We start from the raw sequence: 24,424 nt of genomic DNA, 5'->3' as shown, positions 1-24,424 counted from the left end.
TTGTCTCTTATATTTATTTATCTTTATAAGATAGTTTTTGTGGTAGTTATATATGTTAAATGTTTAATACTATCTTAGTAATTAAATGTTTATATGTTAAGGACAAGAGGTACTATCTTCAATTAACGGAGCACAGAAAATTAATGTTTTCTGTAGGTTAATATTTTTTTAAGAATTCATTTATTTTCTATTTGGTCAAAAATTAATGACTCAACTTAATTACCGACTCCAGTTTTTTAATTTGATTTATGCTCAAGTGATATCAATTATTAACGTATGTTTTGAATGTCTGCATGATGTCATTATTAAGCATTGAATTAGGACAACGACGTCCCTTCAATAAGATTGGAACGAATTAGGAAAACAACACGTGGCGTTTTATTCATTGGAACATCAAATGAACAATTGGAACCTTGTTTAAGACTTCTCCGGTCTATTTATAAGACAATTCCAGTATAGTTTATACAGACCAAATAAAACTTTAAACTATATTAACTTTCATTTAAAATCTAATAACTTTTCAACTTTATTCCTATTTAATATATATCATATCTCATGTAAACAAAGTCAACATAATAATAAATGAGGGTAAAATTACACATCTATACAAAAAATTTCTCTAATTATCCTATAAGTAGGACCAAAAATTATCTTCTCTTTCTGCTTTATAAATAAGATCAGAGGAGCATTCTATTAGTGGTGGTCGTTTTTATGGAACCCTAGTGGTATGTCTATATATGCTTGGCTAGGAGCTGACAAATCAATGGATGCTTATTAAAATTTAATAAAATTTAATTTTTTTTTGTTAATTTTATTAAAATATATACGTATGGACTTTTTTTTAAGTATACAAATTGTTTGTGTTTTTGGAAATATGTAAATCTCCTATATATACAATAATTTAGTGCCTATCAAAACCAATCTGGTTGTTCACCAAGGAGATAAGTACTCCAAACTCATCAAATTTAAACTGTTCAAGTTTATGAAAAATATATTTAATTTGTTTATATTAAAAAATTATATACTTTTTTTTAAAAAAAGGAAATATTATTATTTAGTCCTTTTCTTTTTAGCCGTAGGCATAAATGGATAACCACTAGTATTAAGTTGGTAACTTTTGAGCCGACTCCTAAATGTATGCGTAAGTGGGTATAGTTATAAGTGGATTCACGGGCCAATTTACTCGTACCTTTAATTCTTAATATAAAAGCTATTTTGATTTTTAATTTGATATTAAATATAAGACTCTAATATACTTTATCTATTATATTTATCTTTTTTTTTTAAAATAATCCTTGTTATAGTTGTACATATTAAAGACTCTATCAAATAGTAATTCCAGCTAATACATATGATTAGTAAGGTTATTCTAGAAAAATCAACACCTATTTATTATAAATAACTAACTTAATAAACTTTTTTAATTAATTTACTTAAATTAGTTAACTAGTTCTTATATTACGGATAGAAGAAGCTAGAATCTTTTAGTCAGAACTCTCTCTCTCTCTCTGTTTTTTTTTTTTTTGTTGCTTTCGCAGCATCAAGTTGGGCCGTTGAACTCACTCGCCGAGATCACTGTACAGATCAGCATAGAAAAAACAACTCAGAGAGAGCTCGCTTCACACATTTCTCAATTCTCCGATCTTAACTGAGAGTATGGGATCTCACTCACTCGAGGGTGGATCTGATACCATGTTATAGTTCAGGCCAGAAGGAACAATAAGGAAGAATATATGTTAAGCACAAAATGCAAATAGTCCATTACAAAACACACGCATAAACGCCGCCTTTCTATTGATCTGACAGTGATCCTGATAATAGCTTGGACCTAGCTAGAGTAGATAATACTGATTAACATTAAAAAGAAAAGAACTGATTTTAACTATCAATTAACTGGGAGATCGATATGATTCGAGCTATATAAATCTATTTTGGGAACAGCTTGTTTTTTTCTATTTTGGGGAGCCAAGACTTTGCTGAAATCCACACTAGGTGATGAGACTACGAGAGAGGATTATCCACAAAGAAACTGCTCTCCATATGATCTTCTAGCAGCACATAGCTGAGGTTGTGCGAGGGCTTGGCCTGATGATGGTTAACAACATTCTGCCACAAATCTGCAAAAATAACCTTGTGATTCTCTGATATGGTCATCGTTGTTAGAATGAGAAGCACTTTGGAGATGAAATTCTTCATTCTCTTAATGAAGATGACTTCAAAACTCTCTCTCTCCCTCCCTCTCTCTCTGACTATTCACTTTATTTTGCTTCTCACCTTCCCGTGGTACTACTCTTGCAAAGATGGACCCTTCATTCACTTTTGACCTAACTCATTTAATGCATGATGAAGCAGGTTGGTTGCGAATTTAAGGTTTTTGTAAGGACTAATTTTGTTTGCATTAATATTTTGGATTTTGTTGTCGATATATTTTTCTTTGCCGTCATCTACATGTATGGATATAAACAATAAAACTTATATCGTTCTTACATGCACTTTTCATTTTAGTTAATACTCTTAGTTCTTAACAAAAAAATTGGATAATTAATTTATAAATATTAAATAAATTAGTTAAATATATATTGTTGTTTCTTTTAAAATAGCTAATTATTTTGCGCGTTGAAATTACTTTTTATAGTAACTCTTAATATGTGTAATCATCATAAGGATTATTTAAAGATATAATAAATAAAAATTAGGGATAAAATAGATTAAGATTTTTTATTTAGAATTAAATTAAATATTTAACTAATAATTATATTAAGGACCAAACTTTATATAAGTTATAACAAATTTACTTTTAAGGATAGTTGGCCTAGTGTTGTGGTTTGAATAGAACGAAACAGCCGCGTGGCCTCAGGTAGTTGGGGACGCAGAAGACTGCATGAAAACTATAGCACAATGATATCAAAAGTATAAATTTATATTGTTAATTATTACCATTTTCTCTTAGTTAAGATTTTAGAGGAAGATCGGCTAGTACATATTTTGAAAATAAAAATTTTCAGTTTTAACTAAACTATGAGTTCATTGCCTCTGTTGAATCAACTTATCATTATATGTCGTTATTATCAATACATCTTCCACGGTAAGATCCAATAGAGGCCTGATCATCTTCTTCCTTCCTCCTCTTCTTCAGCCTCGAAGCTCCATGAATTCCTTGCCCAACCGTTTCGCATTGGCTTGTCTTCTACATCTGCTAGCTTCCTCTTCTTCGATTTTCCCTTCCAGAACGAACCAAGCTGAGCCGCGGCAAGAGAGGAACAAGATGATGCACAGAACGCGTTTTATGAGTTACTTCCTCTGTCTCTTATTATAAGCAACATTGGAACTCATCATGTAGATCAAAATATTAGTTAAAATCAGTTAAAGACAATAAATATATAAAAATTAAAAGTTCTTCCACTAAAATCTCTTTATTTATGGGGAGAGAGAGTATAAGCGAGGAATAAGAAAGTTATTATAATAAAGAGAATTATAAAAGAGAAAGAATGAGTGATGGAGAGATGATGGTTTGAGAAGTGAGATAATAAATATATTGAGTATTAAAATAAGTAATTAATGAGGGCAAAATAGGAAATTCACTATAAAAATTTAAGACAACTTGCAAATGTTGCTTATATTTAGAGACCAGAGGGATATGGTAGTTGTTGCTTATAAAATGGGATGGAGGGAGTAACATGTATCATTACTGATACAAAACTATGAACATCTTCTGCATAAACAGGATTTGGACTTTATTTGCAGCTAAATCTTAACAAAGAATCATATGTAACTTGATCAGTCATCTACAAGAAGCAGGTAGATTAAGTTCATGTTTGGCTTTTGCAGCATCAAGAGCTCGCTCGCCAGAGACCATTCCGCGATTGTACAGATCAGAATAGAAAACTAGACTCTGATGCTATGGTTCAGGCAGGAAGCAACAAGAAGGGAATATTTTAACACAAAATATAAATATTGTCCATTACAAAAGGCAAAATATAAATTAAATTTGTTAGATATTTTATTATAATTATTATTTAGATATATATATTAGGAAATTAATAAAATACTCTGAGTGTGGCACTTTCAGTCAAACAAGACCCAAGCCCAGTAGGGTTAAGCTTTTCAGTCTATATATGTGTTGTTAACTCTCTGATGGTGAGAGACACATCAATTGAGGTGACAGCTGATCCAGTTGCCATCACTGTGCCCTATTCCAGTCAGAAGAGACCTGAGCAACTCTTTTCTTCTAACTGTTGTTCTCTTTTGTAGCTCTATTCCCTTATCTCAGATCCCGAGATCATTCAAGATAAGACAAATGGCAAGAGGTATATGAAAATTCTTCCGCTGTATTATTTGATGAGAAGATTCACATCTCTTTACTGTTTTATTTATTTGTATTGTGAATCTGTCTTACAAGTCATAGAGATAAATTAAATCTAACAGCTACATTGCAAATTTCACGGATTGCACTTCTTATCTCTATTATATATGCCACAACGTGGTAGCTCTGGATCAAATTTTTGCCCCTGAAGGCAGCTCGTATATCTTCTTCTTCGAGGGCATTGAACAGCTTGTTTGTTTCTATATTGAGAAGCCAAAACTTTGCTGAAATCCAGACAAAGTGAGACTACAAGAGGAGGATCCACGAAGAAACTGCTCTCCATTATATGATCTTCCACCACATAGCTCACATTGTTGTTGATCTTGTGCGAGGGCTTGGCCTGGTGGTGAGTAGTATTATTCTGCCATGAATCCGCAAAAACCTTGATCTGCAATATGATCATCAGAAACAACAAAAGCGATTTGGGACAGTTGCTTTTCTTCATTCTTCCTGACCGATCTGATATATCGATGAACGCTTTCACTACTCAAAATAAATTGATTAGCCGCTTGTTAGCTTTTTTGATGTTCGTGTGGCTTTATATGGAGGCGTAGGTACCCAAATGATAAAAAGTTGGAATTGTAACCGCGACATGTGAGGTGGTGAACCGTCACGGGGGGATGGTACAATGTTAATATCTCCATGCGTTCCCTGTCGTGTTAACCAGCATCAATTCAGAAATTTAATATTCCTCCGGTCCTTAATATAGGAAAAATGTGTCATTTTTCTTATAATTAACTAACTTACCTAACATTTTCTTAATCTAATCAAATTAGTGAAATGGGTCTTATATTAAGGACCGGAGGAGTAGCGTCTTAGTATAAAAACTAATTGATTAATTTAAGTAAATTAAAAAAATTAATTAAATTAGTTATTTATAATAAATATATATTGCCTTACCTAGAATATCCTTATTAATCAAGTGTTATTTGATTAAACATTTAATATATATAACTATTACAAAAACTACTTTATAAAAAATAAATAAATATAAGAGACAAAATAAATTTGAATATTATATTTAAAATCAAATTAAAAGTCAAACTAGCTCTTATGTTAAGGACTAGAAGTAGTATCTTCAATTAATAGAGCACAGAAAATTAAAGTTTTCTGTAGGTTAATATTTTTATAAGAATTCATTTATTTTCTATTTGGTCAAAAATTAATGACTCAACTTAATTACCCACTCCAATTTTTTAATTTGATTTTTGCGCAAGTGATATCAATTATTGACGTATGTTTCGAATGTCTCCATGATGTCACTATTAGCGTTGAATTAGGACAACGACGTCCCTTCAATAAAATTGGAACGAATTAGGAAAATAACATACATATATAGAGCCTGTTTGGAATAGCTTATAAGTAGTTTTTCAATCGTGATTTACGAAATACAAGATAAGTATGTGAGAGGAGTTTTGTTTGCTTATAAGGGATTTTCGCTACTATTCCAAAGAGGTTCATAGTTGAGTTGGAGTCCACTTCCCTACGTGATTATTAGGAGAAACACGTGGCGTTTTATTCATTTGAACATCAAATGAACAATTGGAACCTTGTTTAATATTCTAGTAGTGGTGGTCGTTTTTTTGGCACCCTAGTGGTATGTCTATATATGCTTGGCTACAGAGCTGATTACTCACTGGATGCTTATTAAAATTTAATATAATTTAATTTTGGAAAAATTAATCTTTTAGTCATTTAACTTTTAACTTGCTTATAACTCAATCCCTCAATATGACTTGATACAACTCAATTCCTATACTTTTGACTCGATTAAAACTCAGTCCTTCATCCTTTTATCATTTGTAATTTTTTCCTTTGCCATCAATAACTCATCCTGACTCATTGTTACGTCAGCTTATATGGCAAAAAAATTTATTAATGTCATCTTACACGGCACCATGGCCGTCCTCATCATCATCAGAGCACCGTCCGAGTCTGAAAATGGAGTGTTACGTGTTTGGCGTTTCTTGACTCTTTCTTGCTTGTTAGTCTTAAGCATTCTTAGTTCTCTATTCTCTTTCTGCAGAGCTTGGCTTGCTCTGTTTCTGTCTTAGACTATAGGCACTATATCCTCACTTGCGTCACGTGTCTGTGTTCATTATTTACTCATATGATAGTGAAAAGATTGTTAAAATTGCGGAGAACAACAAATCCAGAACCAGACGAACAACTTAAGTTTGAATGATCATCATCTATCAAGTTCACCAACGTACTGAGTGTTCTTGCTCATCACTTCAACAGTATTTACACTATTTCTCGGTTATATGTCCTCCATGCCATTTTAACATCGTATATAAAATCAGGGGAGTGCGTGAGGAATTTAAAATTTGTCTCCATAATAACTATCATGAAAATTGAGGCCTCGTTTTGTAGTAGACTTGACCATTGCGGTTTCAGGTGATCTCTTCCTCCATTTTCTGGTTTTCTTTAAATGGGAGAATTGCAATTAGATCCTAAAATCCAAGTTAAAAATACTTAAGGTGCCAAAATATTGCAGCTCCTCCTCCACAATCTTGCAACTGAAGATTGTCTTGAGACTTCACTGTTATTAAATTATTACCTTGAAATCTAACTGAAATTCTCCCTTTGATGATAAACTCGAGGAGTAATACATTATTAGTTGCTGAAACACGTTCGAATGATTGTCTTAATTTGTTTCATTCTTTAGCGTTTCTTCAAACTTTTTCCTTATGTATTGGTGTATTGGTGTGCTGGTGTTCACCATTTTAATGGGTCACCACTCATGAGAATACATAAATTTTTCAAAGGGAAAAAAAAAAGAAAAGACCACATGAAGCGTATGACCAGAAATAGAGCAGTAGGCCTTGCTGGTGCTTAAGCTCCAAGAGAAGAATAGAGAAGTAATGCCTAGCAATAAGAAGCAAGCTTGGTCATCGAGTTAAAAAACGCCAAATTCGCAACACTCTGTTTTGAGACTCGGACGGTGCTCTAATATGATGATGATGTGGACGGCAATGGTGCCCTGTGAGATGATATTAACAACTTTTTTGCCATGTAAGATGATGTAACGATGAGTCAGCATGAGTTATTGATGGTAAAGGACAAAATTATAAATAATAAATAGATGAGGGAGTGAGTTTTAACTGAGTCAAAATATAGGGATTGAGTTGCACTGAATCATCCTTGAAGGACTGAATTATAAGTGAGTTAAAAATTAAAAGATTAAAAGATTAATTTTTCTTTTAATTTTTTTAATTTTATTAAAATATATTCGTGTGGACTTTTTTTAAGTATACAAATTGTTTGTGTTTTTGGAAATATGTAAATCTCCTATATATACAATAATTTAGTGCCTATCGAAACCAATTTGGTTGTTCATCTAGGAGATAAGTACTTCAAACTCATCAAATCTAGACTGTTATAAGTTATGAAAAATATATTTAATTTGTTTATATTCAAAAATTACATAATTTAAAAAAAATAAAGGAATATTATTATGTAGTGCCTTTTCTTTTTAGCCGTTGGCATAAATAGATAACCGCTAATGTTAAGTTGGTAACTTTTGAGCCGACTCTTGAATGTACGCTTAAGTGGGTATAGTTTTAAGTGGATTCACAGCCCAATTTACTACTATCTCAATTCTTTAACATAAAATATAGTTTAACTTTTAATTTAATTCTAAGTGTAATATTCCAATCTACTTTATCTATCATATTTATACTTTTTTTTAAATAGTCATTTTAGTAGTTGTACATGTTAAAGATTATATCAAATAATAGTTCTAGCTAATATACATGATTAGCAAGGATATTCTAAGAAAGTCAATACTTAACACCTATTTATTACAAATAACTAACTTAACAAACTTTCGTAATTAATTTATTCATATTAGTCAACCAGTTTTTATATCCAGGGCAGATGTAGTATTTTTTGGTCTTTTGTTTTGTATTGTTTGTTTTCTGTTTTGCTTTGGCAGCATCAAGTTGAGCACTTGAGCTCACTCGCCGAGATCACTGTACAGATCAGCATAGAAAAACCAACACAGAGAGAGCTCGCTTCACACATTTCTCAATTCTCAGATCTCAACTGAGAGTATTGGGTCTAACTCAATCGAGGGGGGATTTGATACTATGTTATAGTTCAGGCCACAAGGAACAATAAGGAAGAATATATATTATGTACAAAGTGCAAATATTGTCCATTACAAAACAAGCATAAACGCCACCTTTCTATTGATCTGACAGTGATACTGATGATAGCTTGGACCGAGCTAGAGTAGATAATACTGATGACCATTCAAAAGAAAAGAACTGATTTTAACTATCAATTAACTAGGAGATCGATATGATTCGAGCTACATAAATCTAATAACAGATACATTAAATTTAAAGGATTGCGCTTCTTATCTCCATTATAAGTGTTGCATTTTGGTAGACTGGGATCAAATTTTTGCTCCCGAAGGCAGCTAGTATATGTTTTCTTTGGAGGGCATTGAACAGCTTGTTTATTTCTATTTTGGGAAGCCAAGACTTTGCTGAAATTCACACTAAGTGATGAGACTGCGAGAGGATTATCCACAAAGAAACTGCTCTCCATATGATCTTCCAGCAGCACAGAGCTGAGGTTGTGCGAGGGGCTTGGCCTGGTGATGGTTAACAATATTCTACCATGAATCTGCAAAAATAACCTCGTGATTCTCTGATATGGTCATCGTTGTTAGAATGAAAAGCACTTTGGAGATGAAATTCTTCATTCTCTTGATGATGACTTCAAAACTCTCTCTCTCCCTGTCTGACTATTCACTTCATTTTGCTTCTCACTTCCCGTAGTACTACTCTTGCAAAGACCGGCCCTTTATTCACTTTTGACCTAACTCACTTAGGGAGTGTTTGGATGAAACCAAACTATGGTTTGAAGAATAGTTTCTGAAAAATAGATTTTGAAGAGAATAGATTTTGTAAAGAATAGATTTTGTGAAAAAGTGATTATGAAAAGTAAGATCGCTTGGATAGTTATTACCAGAAGCACTTTTTACATATGCAAATTACTAAAAAGGATATAAGTTAATATGATAATTATATAAGAGATATATTTTATAATATATTTTGATTTGAAGAAATAAAATTGTTAATAAAATAATTTTTACTAACATAATTAATAATATATAAAATAATATAATTAATAAATAATTATATTATCTTAATTATATAAAATAATTCAGAGTAGCAATGGCGAAGGAAGGGCGAACAGGGGAGCTGAAACCATCGGTGAGTGATTTCGAGTTGGGTACCGATGAGTGATTTCGAGCTGGGTAATGGGTGAAATAATTGAGGCATGTTCGTGACCAGTGGGTGTAATTTCGAGCTGGTGAAATAATGGGTGAAATAATCGGGGTGTTTTCAGTCAAATATACCGTGCGCCCCTCTGGGGCTTCAAATTTCAGTCCCCAAAAATGCCAAATTTCCACTTTTGGGCAAACCATGGTTTTACTGCAGGGCAAACCATGGTTTTACTGCATCAAACCAAGGTTCTGAAAAAATTGATATTATTTGGATGACATCCCACTCAAACCATGGTTTTACCTCCCAAACCATGCTGGTCAATGCAGATGAAGTTGGTTAGTTGCTGGTTGGTTGGTTGTGAATTTAACATTTCTTTGCTGTCATCTGCATGTATGGATATAAAATATAAAATGCATATCATTCTTACATATACTCTTATGCTAGTTACTATCGTCAGTACTTAAAATAAAAATTAGATAACTAATTTATAAATATTAAATTAATTAATTTCATTAATATATGTTGTTTCTTTTAAAATATCTACTTGATTACGTGCATTTGAATTATTTTTTGATAGTAATTCCTTGACATGTGTAAGCGTCATAATAATTACTTAAAGATAAAATGATAAAGGTAAAGTAAATTGAGATTTCATATTTATAATCAAATTAAATTTTCAACTAATTCTTATATTAATGATCAAAATTAGTATAAGTTATAACAAATTTACTTTTAACGATAATTTGCCTAGTGTTTTGGTTTGAATAGAACGGAACAGTCGCGTGGCCTCAGGGAGTTGGGGACGCGGAAGAGTGCATGAAGGATATAGCACAATGATATCGAAGGTATAAATTTATATTGTTAATTATTACTATTTTCTTTTAGTTTTCATATTTTAGAGGAAGATCGGCTAGTACATATTTTCAAAATAAAAATTTTCAGTTTTAACAAAACTCATGAGAATCATATAATTTATTACTTTTTGAATTAAAAGAAATACATGTAATTTTGTTAAAAATACGTATAACATTAAAATTTCTTTCCTCTAGCAACTTAAGTTGGCATATAAGTGATAAAAGCTAAGCTCTAGTAACTAATTAAGCAAGTGACGAGCAATACAATTTGTATGTGAGTAATGATTTTGGAAATCAATGGTCCGTGAGTTCAACAATAAGAACTATACTCTCTTTAAATAAGGGAAGGCTTCGATTTTCATTACGCCGTTTGGGAAGACATCCAAGATTTATTGGTGTCTTAATAAATGCTCAAGAGTTTGTTGTAGGTTCGGCCTACCTGACATAATATGACTTGATAGGCGTTAGATAAGGCCCGGTGCCTACCTAAAATTTTTCTATCAAGAAAGAAAAATTAGTTGGGTGGGAGCTTTTCTCTATCCTAAAGTGAGAGTTTGTTATGATGCTTATTGTAGCTTTTCCCCCCCTTCCTGCCCTATCGCCGCCTGCGACAGTGAGGAGGGAGATTTGAGTGAGCACTATTGCCCACTGTGGCGGAGGTAAAGAGTGTGGTTCTTTGTTATTCATCGTAATAAAGAATAAGTGAGTGTGGTGATTGAGGAGGTTAGAATGGATCGGGAAGTTAATGATGGTGGTGGAGGCTTGAAGAAGAGATCGAAAGAGATAGAAGTGTATTTGGTTTGGAAGGAGAAGGACGTGAAACAACTGAATGGTGGCACTCTTGTCAGAAAGATGCCAACAGAGAAAAATCTGAATCCAGCCACAACAATCCAGATGATTCGTAAAAGGTTGCAATCTGGTGAGTGGAGAGGAATTAGATATTGTGGAGACTGATCGAAAGGCATTCATATTCAACTTCAAACTATAGATGAGCTTCTAAGAATTCTACATGGAAGGCCTTGGTTGATCAACGGATGCCTCTTGAATGTGCAGTGTTGGGATGAGGATATGCTTTTTCATGAGGTAGATTTTAACTTTTGTCCTTTCTGGATTCAATTCCATGGTCTTCCTCCTACTGTTATTGATTCTAAGAATGCAATAAGATTGGGAGAGAAGATTGGTAAGGTGAAATTGGCTGAGGATCCGCAGAGAAATAATTTGATTGCAAAGAACTTCTAAGAGTCACAGTCCTAGTGGATCTAAGGAAGCCATTAATATCTGGTTTAAAATCATCGAGACCAGGGAAGGATCCTTTGATGATTAAAGTTAGGTACGAGAGGTTAAAGAGTTTCTGTTATGTTTGTGGTAGAATTAGACATGAATTATGGTCTTGTTCTGAAAGAAAGGAGGAAGGGACTAATATTGAATATGGAAGTTGGCTTGGCATTCAAGTTGCGAGGTCAAGGGATGATACAATTAGAGTGTGTGAGGAGGATTGGGATGAAGTAAGGGAAGGGAGAGTTGGAAAAATGTATAGGAAAGTGGAACCAATTAAGCATAATAGATGTAAAGAAGGATGTCTAAATCCCAGCCTTGTGAATGAACAAGCTTTTGATATAGCTAGCAGGGATAAAGAAAAAGATTATTCTAGTCAAGAGACAGAAAGCTGTGAGATGAATAAGAGTTTGAAAGATGTTTCAAGGAAGAATGAGATGGATGGCAAGCAGTTGGTCATTTTTGAACTACCAACTAAGAAGAAAGAGGAAAGAAAGGCAGAAATTGAGAAGAGAGTAAGGGAAGTGGAGAAGAGGAAGGGTGTTGCTGTTGAGAACCTTACAAAAGCTGTGGTCTGGTATGGTAGTATCTCCCCCATGTTTGAAGTCACGAAAGGGCTGGAAAAGGTTGGTTTGAAGAAAAGATTTGAGGAGGAAGAAGCTGAGGGAGTGTTCAAAAGAAGAAGATTGGAGTTTGATATAACTGAACCGTTTGAACCTAAAGTAGTTCAGCCTGGAATATTGATTGGTGAGGTAAGAAGAAGTGTCAGGATGCTAAGAGGCAGAGTAGAAGAAAAGGAAGATTGAAAAAAGAAGGACAGGCTGATTTTGGTAATAAGGTTACTTGTTGTTTTGATATGAGTTTATTAGGCATAGATGGTAATTCAAATAGTACTACTGATGGTTTTAGTGGCTGGCCTCAAACAGCCACCAAGGAGCCATGAGCATATTATGCTGGAACTATCAAGCGTTAGGGGTTCCCTTGACAGTAAGAAATCTAAAGAAGGCAGTGAGAGTAAAAAATCCCAGTTAATCTACTTGATGGAAACCAAACTGAAAAAAAAGTTGTGGTAGATAAGTTGAACAGAGGTTACAGGATGGAAAATGGATTGGAAGTTGATCATGCAGGAAAGAGTGGAGGACTTTGTGCGTGGTGGAATAGAGATATCAAGGTGGAAGTGTTATATACTTCTAAAAATATGAAAGTTAACTATGATGCTGTCGATGTTCCAGATTTCATAACTTTTGTGTATAGTGATGTGAAGGAGAGGACTAGAGAAGTAGAATCTGGAATGTTATAAGGGAATTTTCTCATGTAGTAAGGGGCTCGTGGTTTTGCATAGGAGACTTTAATGACCATACTGCTCAAGAAGAGAAAAAAGGTGGGCATCCAAGAGCAATAAGGAAAATTCTAAATTTTCAAAGGTTCATGGCTGATTGTGAACTGATTGATATGGGTTTCTGGGGTCAAATCTTCACTTGGTGTAACAAGAGAAGGGATGAAGACCATGTTAAAGAACGAATAGATAGAGCTCTTGGGAATATTGAGTTGAAAGAGCGATTTCCTAAAGCTCAGGTCTTCCATTTGGAACCAATTGGCTCTGACTATTGCCCTTTGGTGATTGACCTATGCTTTAATGGAATTAAAACTCCTTGGACTTTTAAATTTCAAAACAACTGGGTTTTACACCTTGAGTATCAAGAAGTTGTTGGAAGAGGGTGGAAAGAGGTGGATGGCTTAGAAGATTGTATTAAGGATGTGATTAGGAGATTGAGAAGCTGTGAGAAGGAATTGATGAGATAGAAGAAGATAGCTTTTCTGAACGATAAAAAATGAGGGTAATTTCACTGAGGAAGGGATGAGAAAGGTGGCTGACTTAGAGACTGAACTGAATAAGCTTTGGCAGAATAAAGAGATTTATCGGTGGCAAAGGTCTAGAATTGCATGGCTACAGACTAGTGACATGAATTCTAGATTCTTCTATTTGTCCCCTGTGCAAAGAAGGCAAAAATACTATTTTGAAGATCAAAAGACGTGATGGTACATGGTTGGAGTTAGAAAGTGAAATTGTTAGTGGTTTTGCCAAATACTATGCTAATCTTTTTATATCCTTTAAAAGAAGAAATCTTGAGAAAGTGTTATGTAGACTGTTGCATAAGTGAGAACATTAATGAAGCTCTTCTTTGTCCTGTGAGTAGATTGGAGGTTAAAGACACAGTTTTTCAACTGAGGGGGAAGTAAAGCTCCATGGCCATACAAATTTAATGGCAAATTTTATCAAGCATCTTGGCAAGTGGTGGAAGAAGAAGTCTAGTTAATGATGAATGACTTCTTTGAAGGAAGAGGGAGTATTTAGGACCTAAATTGGACAAATATTACTCTAATTCCAAAGGTAGATAAACTTGAGGAAATTAGTCAGTTCAGGCCTATTGGATTATGCAATTTTGCTTATAAAATCATATCTAAGGTGCTAGCTAATAGATTGAAACCTTGTTTAAGCGTTCGTATCTCCAAAAATTAGGGTGCTTTTGTTCCTGGTAGGCTTATTCATGATAATGTGATTGTAGCTCATGAAGTTTTTTACTTTTTGAGAAGAAAAAGAAAGACAAGAAGAGTTGACTTTACTTTAAAGATGGATATGAGCAAAGCTTATGATAGAGCTGTGTGGGACTTTCTGGAGGCTATTTTGTTGAAGTTTGGTTTCAATGAGAGATGGGTTAGTTAGGTTATGAGATGCATCTCTATTGTGAAGTTGAATCTGTGTCTCTCAAGAAGAAAGGTAGCAATGATTGAACCTGGGGGAGGGTTAAGGCAAGGAGATCCTTTGTCTCCTTACATCTTCATTCTTGTTGTTGAAGTGTTGTCAAGTATGGTTACTAAGCAAGTAGATTCTGGTTTCTTAAAGGGAGTCAGAATTTCAAGTAAATGCCCAATTCTGACTCATAGCTTCTTTGCAGATGATGTGTTGTTTTTTTATGAATGCAGATGAGAATAATTGTCGGAGACTGGCTGCCACTCTGCATGACTACTGTGTTGCTTCAAGTCAACAAGCAAACTTGGCTAAGTTTGGGATTCTTTTCTCTAGAAACTCCCCTTTAGAGGTTAAGAATCAGGTCTGTAGCATTTTGAATATTAAAGATATAGACGAACCTGGGAAGTATCTTGGTCTTCCTAATGTTTGGGGGAAAACAAAGCAGCAAGCTCTAGCTTATATTAAAGAAAGGGTGGGAAGAAAAGTAGAGGGATGCAATAGTAAACTATTGACTCAAGGTGGCAAGGAAGTTATGATTAAATTAGTGATTAGTGCAATCCCCATCTATCTGATGCATTGCTGTAAATTTCCAAGGAAGACATGTAGAGAATTAGATAGTATAGTTGCTCATTTCTGGTGGAGTAGAGGAAAGGAGGCAAGGAAGATTCGTTAGAAGAATTGGAAGTCAATGACTAAAGCAAAGGCAGAAGGTGGGATGGGGTTTAGAGATTTTGAGATTATGAATGATGCTCTTCTAGCTAAAATTGCTTGGAGAATACGTAATAACCCTAATGATCTATGGGTAAGGGTTTTGAAGGGAATTTATTTCCTAAAGTTAATTTTCTTGAGGCAAAGAAGAGAGGCAAGGCTTCTTAGGTCTGGAATAGTGTCCTGATAGGTAGAGATCTTTTGAAGAAGGAAATCCTTTGGAGAATTGGTAACGGAGAGAATGTTAATGTGTGGAAGGACAACTAGATTCCAGAGTTGAAGGGGTGTCTTGTTGACTTTATTCAGGTACCTGATCACTATAAAATTGGTGTGTATCTAAACTAGTTTAGGATGACTACTGGAGCTTGGGAGGCATGAGGAATTTGGTGGCTGAGGAAGTGTTGCAGAAAATTCTGAAGGTGCCTCTAAACTTCAATGGCAAAAAAGATGAGCTAATCTGGAAAGTTACAAGAAGTGGTAGATATGAGGTTAAAAAAGGATATCAAACTGCTAAAAAAAAGAAGGATGTGATCTCTGATAAAGGAAGTACTTCAGTGGTTTTGAATGCAGATTTATGGAAGAAAGTATGAAAGATTAAAACACTGTAAAAAATCATCCATTCTGTGTGGAGATGCTTGGTGAGAGTAGTGCCAGTCAAAGAAGAACTTGTTAGAAGGAAGTGTGGAACCTCAACAATGTGTCCCATTTGCAATGAAGAGTTAGAATCGATTGAGCATGCCCTCTTCACATGTCCTTGGGTAAAGTGTGTTTGGTTTGGCAGTAAACTGTCTGAGGTTTGAAGAAGAGAAGGTTGAGAATTTTGGAGGATGGTGCTCTAAAATGCTGGAAGAAGAGAAAGTATTCGCTGAGTTCCAATTGGCCTATGTTGTTTGGTTAATGTGGCTCATTTGGAAAAAAAGAAATAGTGTAGTATTTGAATATAAAAAAGTGAACCCAGCTAAGGTAATTTTTGAAGTTGGTAGAGCTATGAGGATGCTATGGGACACTAAAGGGTGGAGCAAAAGAGTGGAGGGACCAGAGGTTAATAAACCTAGTGAGGAGGTCTAGAAAGTTCCTGAGGATGATTGGTTGAAGGTTAATTGTGATGGCTCATTTGAAGTGCAGTTTGGTTTAGCTGCTATGGGTATTATCTGCAGAAACAAGGCTGGTGAGATGCAATGGGGATTTGCTGATAAAGTAAGTTCCAATTCGGCTTTCACTACTGAAGTTCTGGCTTTGCAAAGAGCTTTGTGTGTGGTTAAGGAGTTGGGTTTGAGTGATGTGATTTTTGAGGTAGATTGTGTAGAACTTTACTAGTGTTGCAGGAAGAAATTATCTGAGAATGCAGATTGGCAGTGCAAGTGGGAACTGCAGACTATTCTCTCTGATCTGGATGTCCATAGGTCCTTTGACATTGCCTTGACTCCTAGAAAGGGTAATGAGGCAGCAAACTGGATTGCTGTGAGTTGCAGAAGAGAGGTATACCCTATTGGGTGGATTTTTGATCCAGCATCTGCTTTGGCTTGGATTTTGGTAACTGATGTTATGTGGGGAAGAAGGTCTGTAGGGCCTGAGGATTTTACTGCTGTCACTGGTTTTGATAAATGTGGTATTGGTTAAGTAGATGTTTCCTACTTCACTGGTGCTTGGTTTTTGGTGTCTTTTGCTTCAATGTTTTGTTCTTTTACTTGCTTTCTGTTGTTTTCTGTTTTTGTGGAGTGGCAGGTTGTATCTTTACGTCTTTTGGAGTGCTTTTTCCTTTTCGGGCCTTAATTGGCTATTAGCGCGTGTACTTGTTTTTTTGGTTGATTAATAAAATCGACTGTTTTGGCCAAGAAAAAAAGAAAGAAAAATTAGTTGGAAAGGTTCTACTCTTTACGCTTAAGTATCCAGGCGAGTCGGTCTTTGCTGTGGTTGGGATCTACTTTTTATGTTCACAAAGCCAAAAAACGGAGGAATTTTAACGCTAGTAAAAATAATTTTATATAAAGCACTACACCCTTTTTTTATTTAAGGTTTTCTTCATACTTTATATACTTTATATGAATATTTAATAATGGCAGCAAAAAAATATGAATATATGTTTAAAATGACCATAAATTTTTTTATATATTACGTTAGCAAAAAAATTATGAGTATATAATTATCTACATTTATTGCCTCCATTGAATCAACTTATCATTATACTTCTCCTATTCTTAATATAAGACTTAATTCTTAAGTTAATTTTAGTCCTAAATATAACATCTATTTCTCATACTTATTAATTTTTTCTACATTATCCTTATGGATACTTTCTCAGTTATAATCAAGTAGAAGAGTGAATACGGATATTAAGAAAGATAATTATAGTGTTTTAAGAAAAATATGTTATATTTTTATAATTACGTTCTTTGCAGCGTTAAGTTGAGCTCTCTTGCCAGAGACCACTCCGTGATTGTGCAGATGAGAATAGAAAACTAGACTCTGATGTTATGGTTCAGGAAGGAAGCAACAAAAAGGGAATATTTTAACACAAAATGTAAATATCGTCCATTACAAAACACAAGCCACCTACCATTGATATGATGATCATAGAGATAAATTAAATCTAACACGTACAATGTAAATTTCACGGATTGCACCTCTTGTCTCTATTATACATGCCACAACGCGGTAGCTTTGGATTAAATTTTTGCTCCTGAAGGCAGCTAGTATATCTTTTCTTTGGAGGGCATTGAACAGCAGGTTTATTTCTATTTTGGGAACGCAAAACTTTGGTGTAATCCGAACTAAGTGAGACTACGAGAGGATCCACAAAGAAACTGCTCTCCATTATACGATCTTCCACCACATAGCTCACATTGTTGTTGATCTTGTGCGAGGCCTTGGCCTGGTGATGATTAGTATTACTCTGCCATGAATCTGCAAAAACCTTGATCTGCGATATGATCATCAGAAACAACAAAAGCGATTTGGAGCAGTAGCTTTTCTTCATTCTTCCTGGCCGATCTGATATATCGATGAACTCTTTCACTACTCAAATTAATTGATTAGCCGCTTGTCAGGTTTTTTTATGTTCACGGCTTTATATGGAAGCGTAGGTACCTAAATGATAAAAAGTTGGAATAGTAACCGGGACTCGTGAGGTGGTGGATCGTCACGGATGGACAGTACAATGTTAATATCTCCATGTGGTCCCTGTTGTGTTAACCAGCATCAATTGAGAAATTTAATAGTAAACTAATCGATTAATTTGAAAAAAATTAAGAAAATTAATTAAATTAGTTATTTGTAATAAATAGGTATTATCTTATCTAAAATACACTTACTAATCAAGTGTCATTTGAGTAAACATTTAATATATATATATATAATTACTACAAGACTGCTTTATAAAAATTAAATAAATATAAAAGAAAATAAATTTGAATATTGTATTTAAAATCAAATTAAAAGTCAAACTAGCTCTTATGTCAAAGATTGGAAGTAGTATCTTCAATTAACATAGCACAGAAAATTTATGTTTTCTTTAGGTTAATATTTTTACAAGAGTTCATTTATTTTCTATTTGGTCAAAAATTGATGCCTCAACTTAATTAATTACCCACTCCAATTTTTTTAATTTGCTTTATGCTAAAGTGATATCAATTATTGACGCATGTTTTGAATGTCTGCATGATGTCACTATTAAGCATTGAGGATAACGACGTCCCTTCAATAAAATTGGAACGAATTAGGAAAACAACGCACACATATAGTTGAGTTGGGGTCCACTTCCCAACGTGATTATTAGGAGAAACTCGTGGCGTTTTATTCATTTGAATGTCGAACAATTGGAACCATGTCTATATATGCTTGGCTATGGAGCTGACTGATCACTGGATGCTTATTAGTATTTCCCTGACTATTCTGGTGCCCAGACTCTCGGAAATTTATTCCGAGATTGGATTGTCGATTATAAACATATAGAAATACTACTTCTGATGCTAAATATAAGAGCTAGTTGACTGATTTGAGTAGATTGATAAAACAAATTAAGTTAGTTATTTGTAATAAATATGTTTTATCTTTCTTAAAATATCCTTATTAATCAAGTTGGTTAGAACTACTATTATTGGAAGAATTATCTTTAAAAAATGAATAAATATGAGAGACAAAATAAATTGATTTTTATATTTAGGAAATAAAAGTCAAATAAGGTCTTATATCAAGGATTGGAGGAAGTACCACCCACCCTTGTTAAATGGTAATTTTAACCAGTGTTTATATTCTAATATAATACTCCTCTAATTCTAAATATGAGACCGATTTTATAGTATAATTTAGGACGGAAGAGTATGGGAAAACTTGCAGCAAGGAGTGATCAATTTGCCTCCAAGGACCAACCAGCAAATGTGTTCACCAAAGCACTTGGAGAGGAAGATCATAAAAGAATAATAAGCAAGTCAAGAACCATAAACTTGTATGGTCCCAAACTCGAAGGGGGTGTGAGGAATATTGTACACTGTTAGTTATTAATTAGTTACAGTAGTTAAGGAATTAAGGTTTGATTAGATTGCGTTGTGCGCCCGCACTACTATCTGCAGAGACCACATCGATCAATAGCGAAAAATTAGAAGTAACATAACTGTTTTAGGACATGCGCTTCTACACACTCGAAAATTAATATTGACATCTAGCTTTATTCTTTAGGATTCCTGCTATATATATAAGGATTTACTTTTAGTGAATCTCAGAACACTTATCTGCATCATCTTCCATCACTCTCTTCATCAACAATGTCTCTTCTTCCTCCTCTTTTTGGGCCCCACTATTCGCATCCATAACTGGGTCCTCTGTGCTCTCTTGCAACTTCATCGCAAACTCTAAGCCCCACACCACATCGTTCATCGATGGCCGTTCATTGCCATCATCAGCCAAACAACTCAACGCCATGTCACTGAAGGCTTTCAAGCACTCTGGTGTTATACTTTCTATCAGAAACGGATCCACTGTCTCATGAATCACTCCTTCACGGTGGCATCTTCTAAACCAGTCCACTAAATTTGCCTTCTGCTTCTCCACCGTACGTAGCAAGGGCCGTCGTCCACACAATACTTCCAGAAGCACAACCCCAAATGAGTACACGTCAGACTTTAAAGTCAAACGTTGACGCTTGTAGTATTCTGGGTCCAAATACCCCACACTCCCTTTCACCACTGTGCTTATGTGAGACCGAGACACTCCGGCAGGTCCCACTTTGGATAGTCCGAAATCGGAAACCTTGGCCACCCATTTCTCATCCAGTAAGATGTTTGTGCTCTTCACGTCTCGATGAATGATGTTGTGGCCGGCTCCTGAATGAAGGTAGTGTAATCCACGCGCCGCCCCAAGGCTTACCTCCAATCTTTGCTTCCAAGAAAGAGGTTCTTTACAATCAGACCCATAAAGATGGTCAAAAAATTGATGATGCTTTTTGTCGTTAAGCACTCAATTAAACTAGGTCCCAATTAATTTGTAGTTTAGGGTCGACCTAGGTCATTACTTCCAAGGAGCAAGTTATGGGTTTCTTTAGGTAAAAATTCAGGTGATAAAAAAAATAAAATAAATTGGACCTAAACTAAAATGCAAAATTCTAATTCTAAATGCAAGATGCAAATGCCCTAAAATATGTATGAAAATTAAATTAAACTAAATGAATGCAATGCAATTTTTGGGGGGGTTTTTTGAAGGAAAATAAAAATAATGAATAAAGAAAATTAATCTGAAAGCAAAGAGAATTAGCAAGTAAAAATTCAGAAATTTCTCTTCAGGTACAGTAGAGGGGACAACTCAGGATTCGCATGAATTTAACTTTCATAACCTTAATTAGTTAATTAGACCAAAGGGAAGTGATAAGAGTGTGAAATTAATAAACTTAATTACCTACTTGAAACAAAGGGAACCCTCAATTTCAAAAGCCCTTAAACTATTAGAGAACTCATAACAGTATAAGGTTGGTTGATTAAGCTTATTAAAACCAATGAAAAATTAACTCAATTAATTTTGGAAATTATGTTTGAAATTATCCAATTAAACAATTAGACAATTAACCAACTTAATTAAACAATTAAGAGGCAAAAGAACCCAAATTTTGCAATTCAAACCACATTGATAATTAAACTCATAATGAAAACTCAATTATAAATTCAATTAACAACGCAAAGGTTCTAAACATAAATTCCAACAAGTGTCTCAACACAAATAAAATTCAAATATCAATTCAATCCAAGAATAAAAGTGACAACCTAGAACTAAATTGTCTCACAAAATTACAACTTAAAATTATCTAAAACTAAATAATTTCAAGTCCTTGAATTAAAAAGATAAATGGAACATCACTCCCTTCTGGTTTTCAAGTGCTAGCCCAAGACTCTAGTCTCCTCCATGCTCCTTCCAAGTTGCCTCCCAAATAAGCTTAAGCTTCCATCAACTTGTTTCTTCCTCCAAAGTTGTTAGATGCCACGGCCATGAATGATGGGTGTAGATGAGAAGCTGTGCGTGTAGTGAGAAAAAAATGAATGGATGATGATGATGGAATATGGTGGGAATTCAAAGATGGTGACTATGGAACGGATGGTATATGGCGCGTCTGGAGAGCTTGGTGGAGGAAGAAATTTTCTTCGTCCTCTTGTGACCGTCCAATGAATCAAATATATGAGGGGATATATATATGATATATGGCGTTGAATTGTCCTCTCAAATAAGGAAAATATTTTGATGGGGGAAAAGAAAATTTTTATGAATCTAAAGCTCAAGCCCATTAGTAATTAATTGGCCCACTTGATATTAGTCATTGGATTGTGCTTAAATCCCAAGAAACAATATTGCACCATTGGATCTCCTATATGCTCTTTCTTGACCTACAAGAATTTAAGTGCATTCATTAATGTAGATTATATCCAAATATAATCAAAAATTAAATATTAGGTATGCACAAAAATTAGGCAAGAAAGTGTAAAACTTTCTAAAAATAGTCTTTCTAAAAATATGAGATTTGTTTTCAAAGAAATGAGAAAAATTAATTCCAAGTCAAAAATAGAAAATCCCAAAATAATTATATTTTTAATCCAAAACCTCAATTTTTATGCAAAATCCAAAAATCAACCAATTTATCCAATAATGCATAAAAAATCTAATTAAGCTCAAAATTATCATTTAAATCCTGAATTAAAATGGATAAAATATATAAAAATTGGGCTTTATCAAGTCCCATGCGCCATGAACTCATAAACCAGGATCATCTCGTCACCTTCATTGCAATATCCCATTAGGGACACCAAATGAACATGACGAAGATAAGAGAGCATCACAATCTCAGTTAGGAACTCCTGAGCCCCTTGTTGCGAACCGGGTTTGAGCCGTTTGATTGCGACCGGTAGTGTATTGTTGTCAATGTAACCCTTATACACGTTACCGAAACCTCCAACGCCTATTATGAAGATATCATCGAAATTGTTTGTGGCCGCTTTGATCTCAGCGATTGAAAAGCATCGACACAAATCGGATGGTAGAGATGACGAGCTGTGCTTGTTACTTTCCAACGTGGCTGCGGAGTACTGTATCCGAGTTCTAAGTTGCCAGATAATGAGAAATATGATAGATAGTAGAATGAGTCCTGAAGTTGTTCCAGCAACGACGAAGATCTTTGTCCTTTTGTTGGAGGTTCTAGGCTTTTGGGAGTTGATCTGTGGTGAGTATGGGTTTAGACGTGGGTCGGGATTGGGACCCTGGAGATTGGAATTGGCATCACTTATTTTGAATATCTCAATTCCGTTCAATATCACGTCCCTGTATAAGCTTATATCTCCGCCATCATATGGTTGCAACTTGATGGAAAGATTAAGTTTCTTCAACTTTTGATCATTGCTCAACATCCACACCGCGTAGTCTTTATAGTAAGGAGTCGGATTGCCTTGCGCCCACAGCAACACATCAGCGTGATGCTGAGCCAATTTATCAGCAATGAATATCTGAAAAAATACTTCGCTAGTATTTCCAGTATAGGGCATAATATCACAAAAGTGGAGCCTCACCAAGTACAAGAACTGTGAGTCCACTTCAAATTCCCGAGTCACGTTATACGTTTCCGCCCTCTCGCCCGGACCACAGCTAAGGCCAGTTCTGTATACTTCCTCTGGCGCACTGTAATTGGAAATTTGCGTGTATCTCAGTTTGTCTGGGCCGAAATAAACTCGAGTTAGACCATACTCCGTCGAGTATTGCTCCTCCTCGTCCCAACGACGGAACATTCCTGTGTCTTGATCTGGTGAGATTTGACGGCCACCAGCGTTAATTCTATACATTGTCTCCAGGGCCATGTTGCTTTCGATTTGGTAGAGGGAGCTGTGACCAACAATATAAAAACCTCGGTCTTCTGGTTTTGTGTAGTAAAGATAAGAGGGAACAGAAACAACCTCGATCCCGTTAATAAAAGCGTAAGCATGCAGACTCATGGCGGTGTTGGGTATGAAGGTAACATTCAGCCTCTGCTCCCCACGTTGGACCTTGATACAGTATTCTCGGAACACGATCGTTCTGGAATCATCATCGTTATCTGCAGTGAGTGAAGCGTTAAAGTCTTTAAGAAGGGTGAAGGGACCTGATTTAACAGAGAAGAGTGAGGAATAGCGATCAAAGTTGGAATAGGAAGATGGGTAAAAATGAAGACGAACAAACTTAGGGCCCTCAGTGACCAGAAACGAGTATGTGAATTCTGAGCGAGAAAGGCGTGCGGTGGTATAAAGGACGTAGTTAACGGAAGAACGGATGTTGTTGAGTGAGGATGAGTTGGCCTGAATTGATAACGAGAGGGGATTTTGAATCAGAGAAAACTGTGGAGAGCTTATATTATCAGGAGTGGCTCTCCGTTCACCGAGTTGAACGGAGGTGGAGGAGCCACAGTTAACTAAGATATTTTCTGTGGCTTTGTATGTGTCGGAGAAGTTATCGCCGTTGACGGCGAACATGCGTTGAAGTGACAAGATCATCACCAGCAAAGTAATGATGCCCATCATCTGCGACTGATAGCCCGATGCTTCTTTTCAGTTTGTTTAATTTTCCATGCAATGTTTGTGGGGCTTAATAACAAGATGGACAGTACGATTTACTCACCAAGTTAAGTCAATGAGTAGAACAAATTAGATTTTTGGGAGAATTACAATGAGATTCTAAACAAGGAAAACAATTGAAAGACAAGTTTCAGAGGTTGTTATTCTCACTATAGAGC

General features: G+C 34.9%; 1 protein-coding gene and 1 long non-coding RNA gene across 2 annotated transcripts; one reads left to right on the top strand and one right to left on the bottom strand.

Annotated features, from left to right (window-relative positions):
* The first annotated feature begins 10,970 nt into the window (after positions 1–10,970).
* On the top strand, positions 10,971–23,469 carry LOC114748281 (uncharacterized). The gene is made up of 3 exons (XR_003740445.1): positions 10,971–10,982; positions 15,998–16,005; positions 23,396–23,469. It is a non-coding gene; the product is annotated as an uncharacterized LOC114748281 (long non-coding RNA).
* On the bottom strand, positions 19,785–24,221 carry LOC114748280 (receptor-like protein kinase FERONIA). Its single transcript, XM_028936636.1, has 2 exons — positions 22,403–24,221; positions 19,785–20,618 (listed from the first exon to the last, which is right to left on the bottom strand). The coding sequence occupies exons 1-2, from the start codon at positions 24,210–24,212 to the stop codon at positions 19,900–19,902; spliced, it is 2,529 nt and encodes an 842-aa protein (XP_028792469.1). The 5' UTR covers positions 24,213–24,221; the 3' UTR covers positions 19,785–19,899.
* Positions 24,222–24,424: the final 203 nt, after the last annotated feature.

The sequence above is a fragment of the Neltuma alba genome, unplaced genomic scaffold (genome assembly GCF_004799145.2).
Source record: "Neltuma alba isolate B1F8T4 unplaced genomic scaffold, ASM479914v2 tig00005664_pilon, whole genome shotgun sequence".
In the NCBI taxonomy this organism is placed as follows: domain Eukaryota; kingdom Viridiplantae; phylum Streptophyta; class Magnoliopsida; order Fabales; family Fabaceae; genus Neltuma; species Neltuma alba.
Note: the sequence above shows the minus strand (reverse complement) of the source record. Positions and strands in the feature narration are given on the sequence as shown.

Coding starts and splice junctions, on each gene's coding strand:
- LOC114748280 (XM_028936636.1), bottom strand. CDS start 24,212: ATGATGGGCATCATTACTTTGCTGGTGATGATCTTGTCACTTCAACGC. Junction 20,619..22,402: donor GTTCATGGCGCATGGGACTT/GATAAAGCCCAA, acceptor AGCATCATCAAT/TTTTTGACCATCTTTATGGG.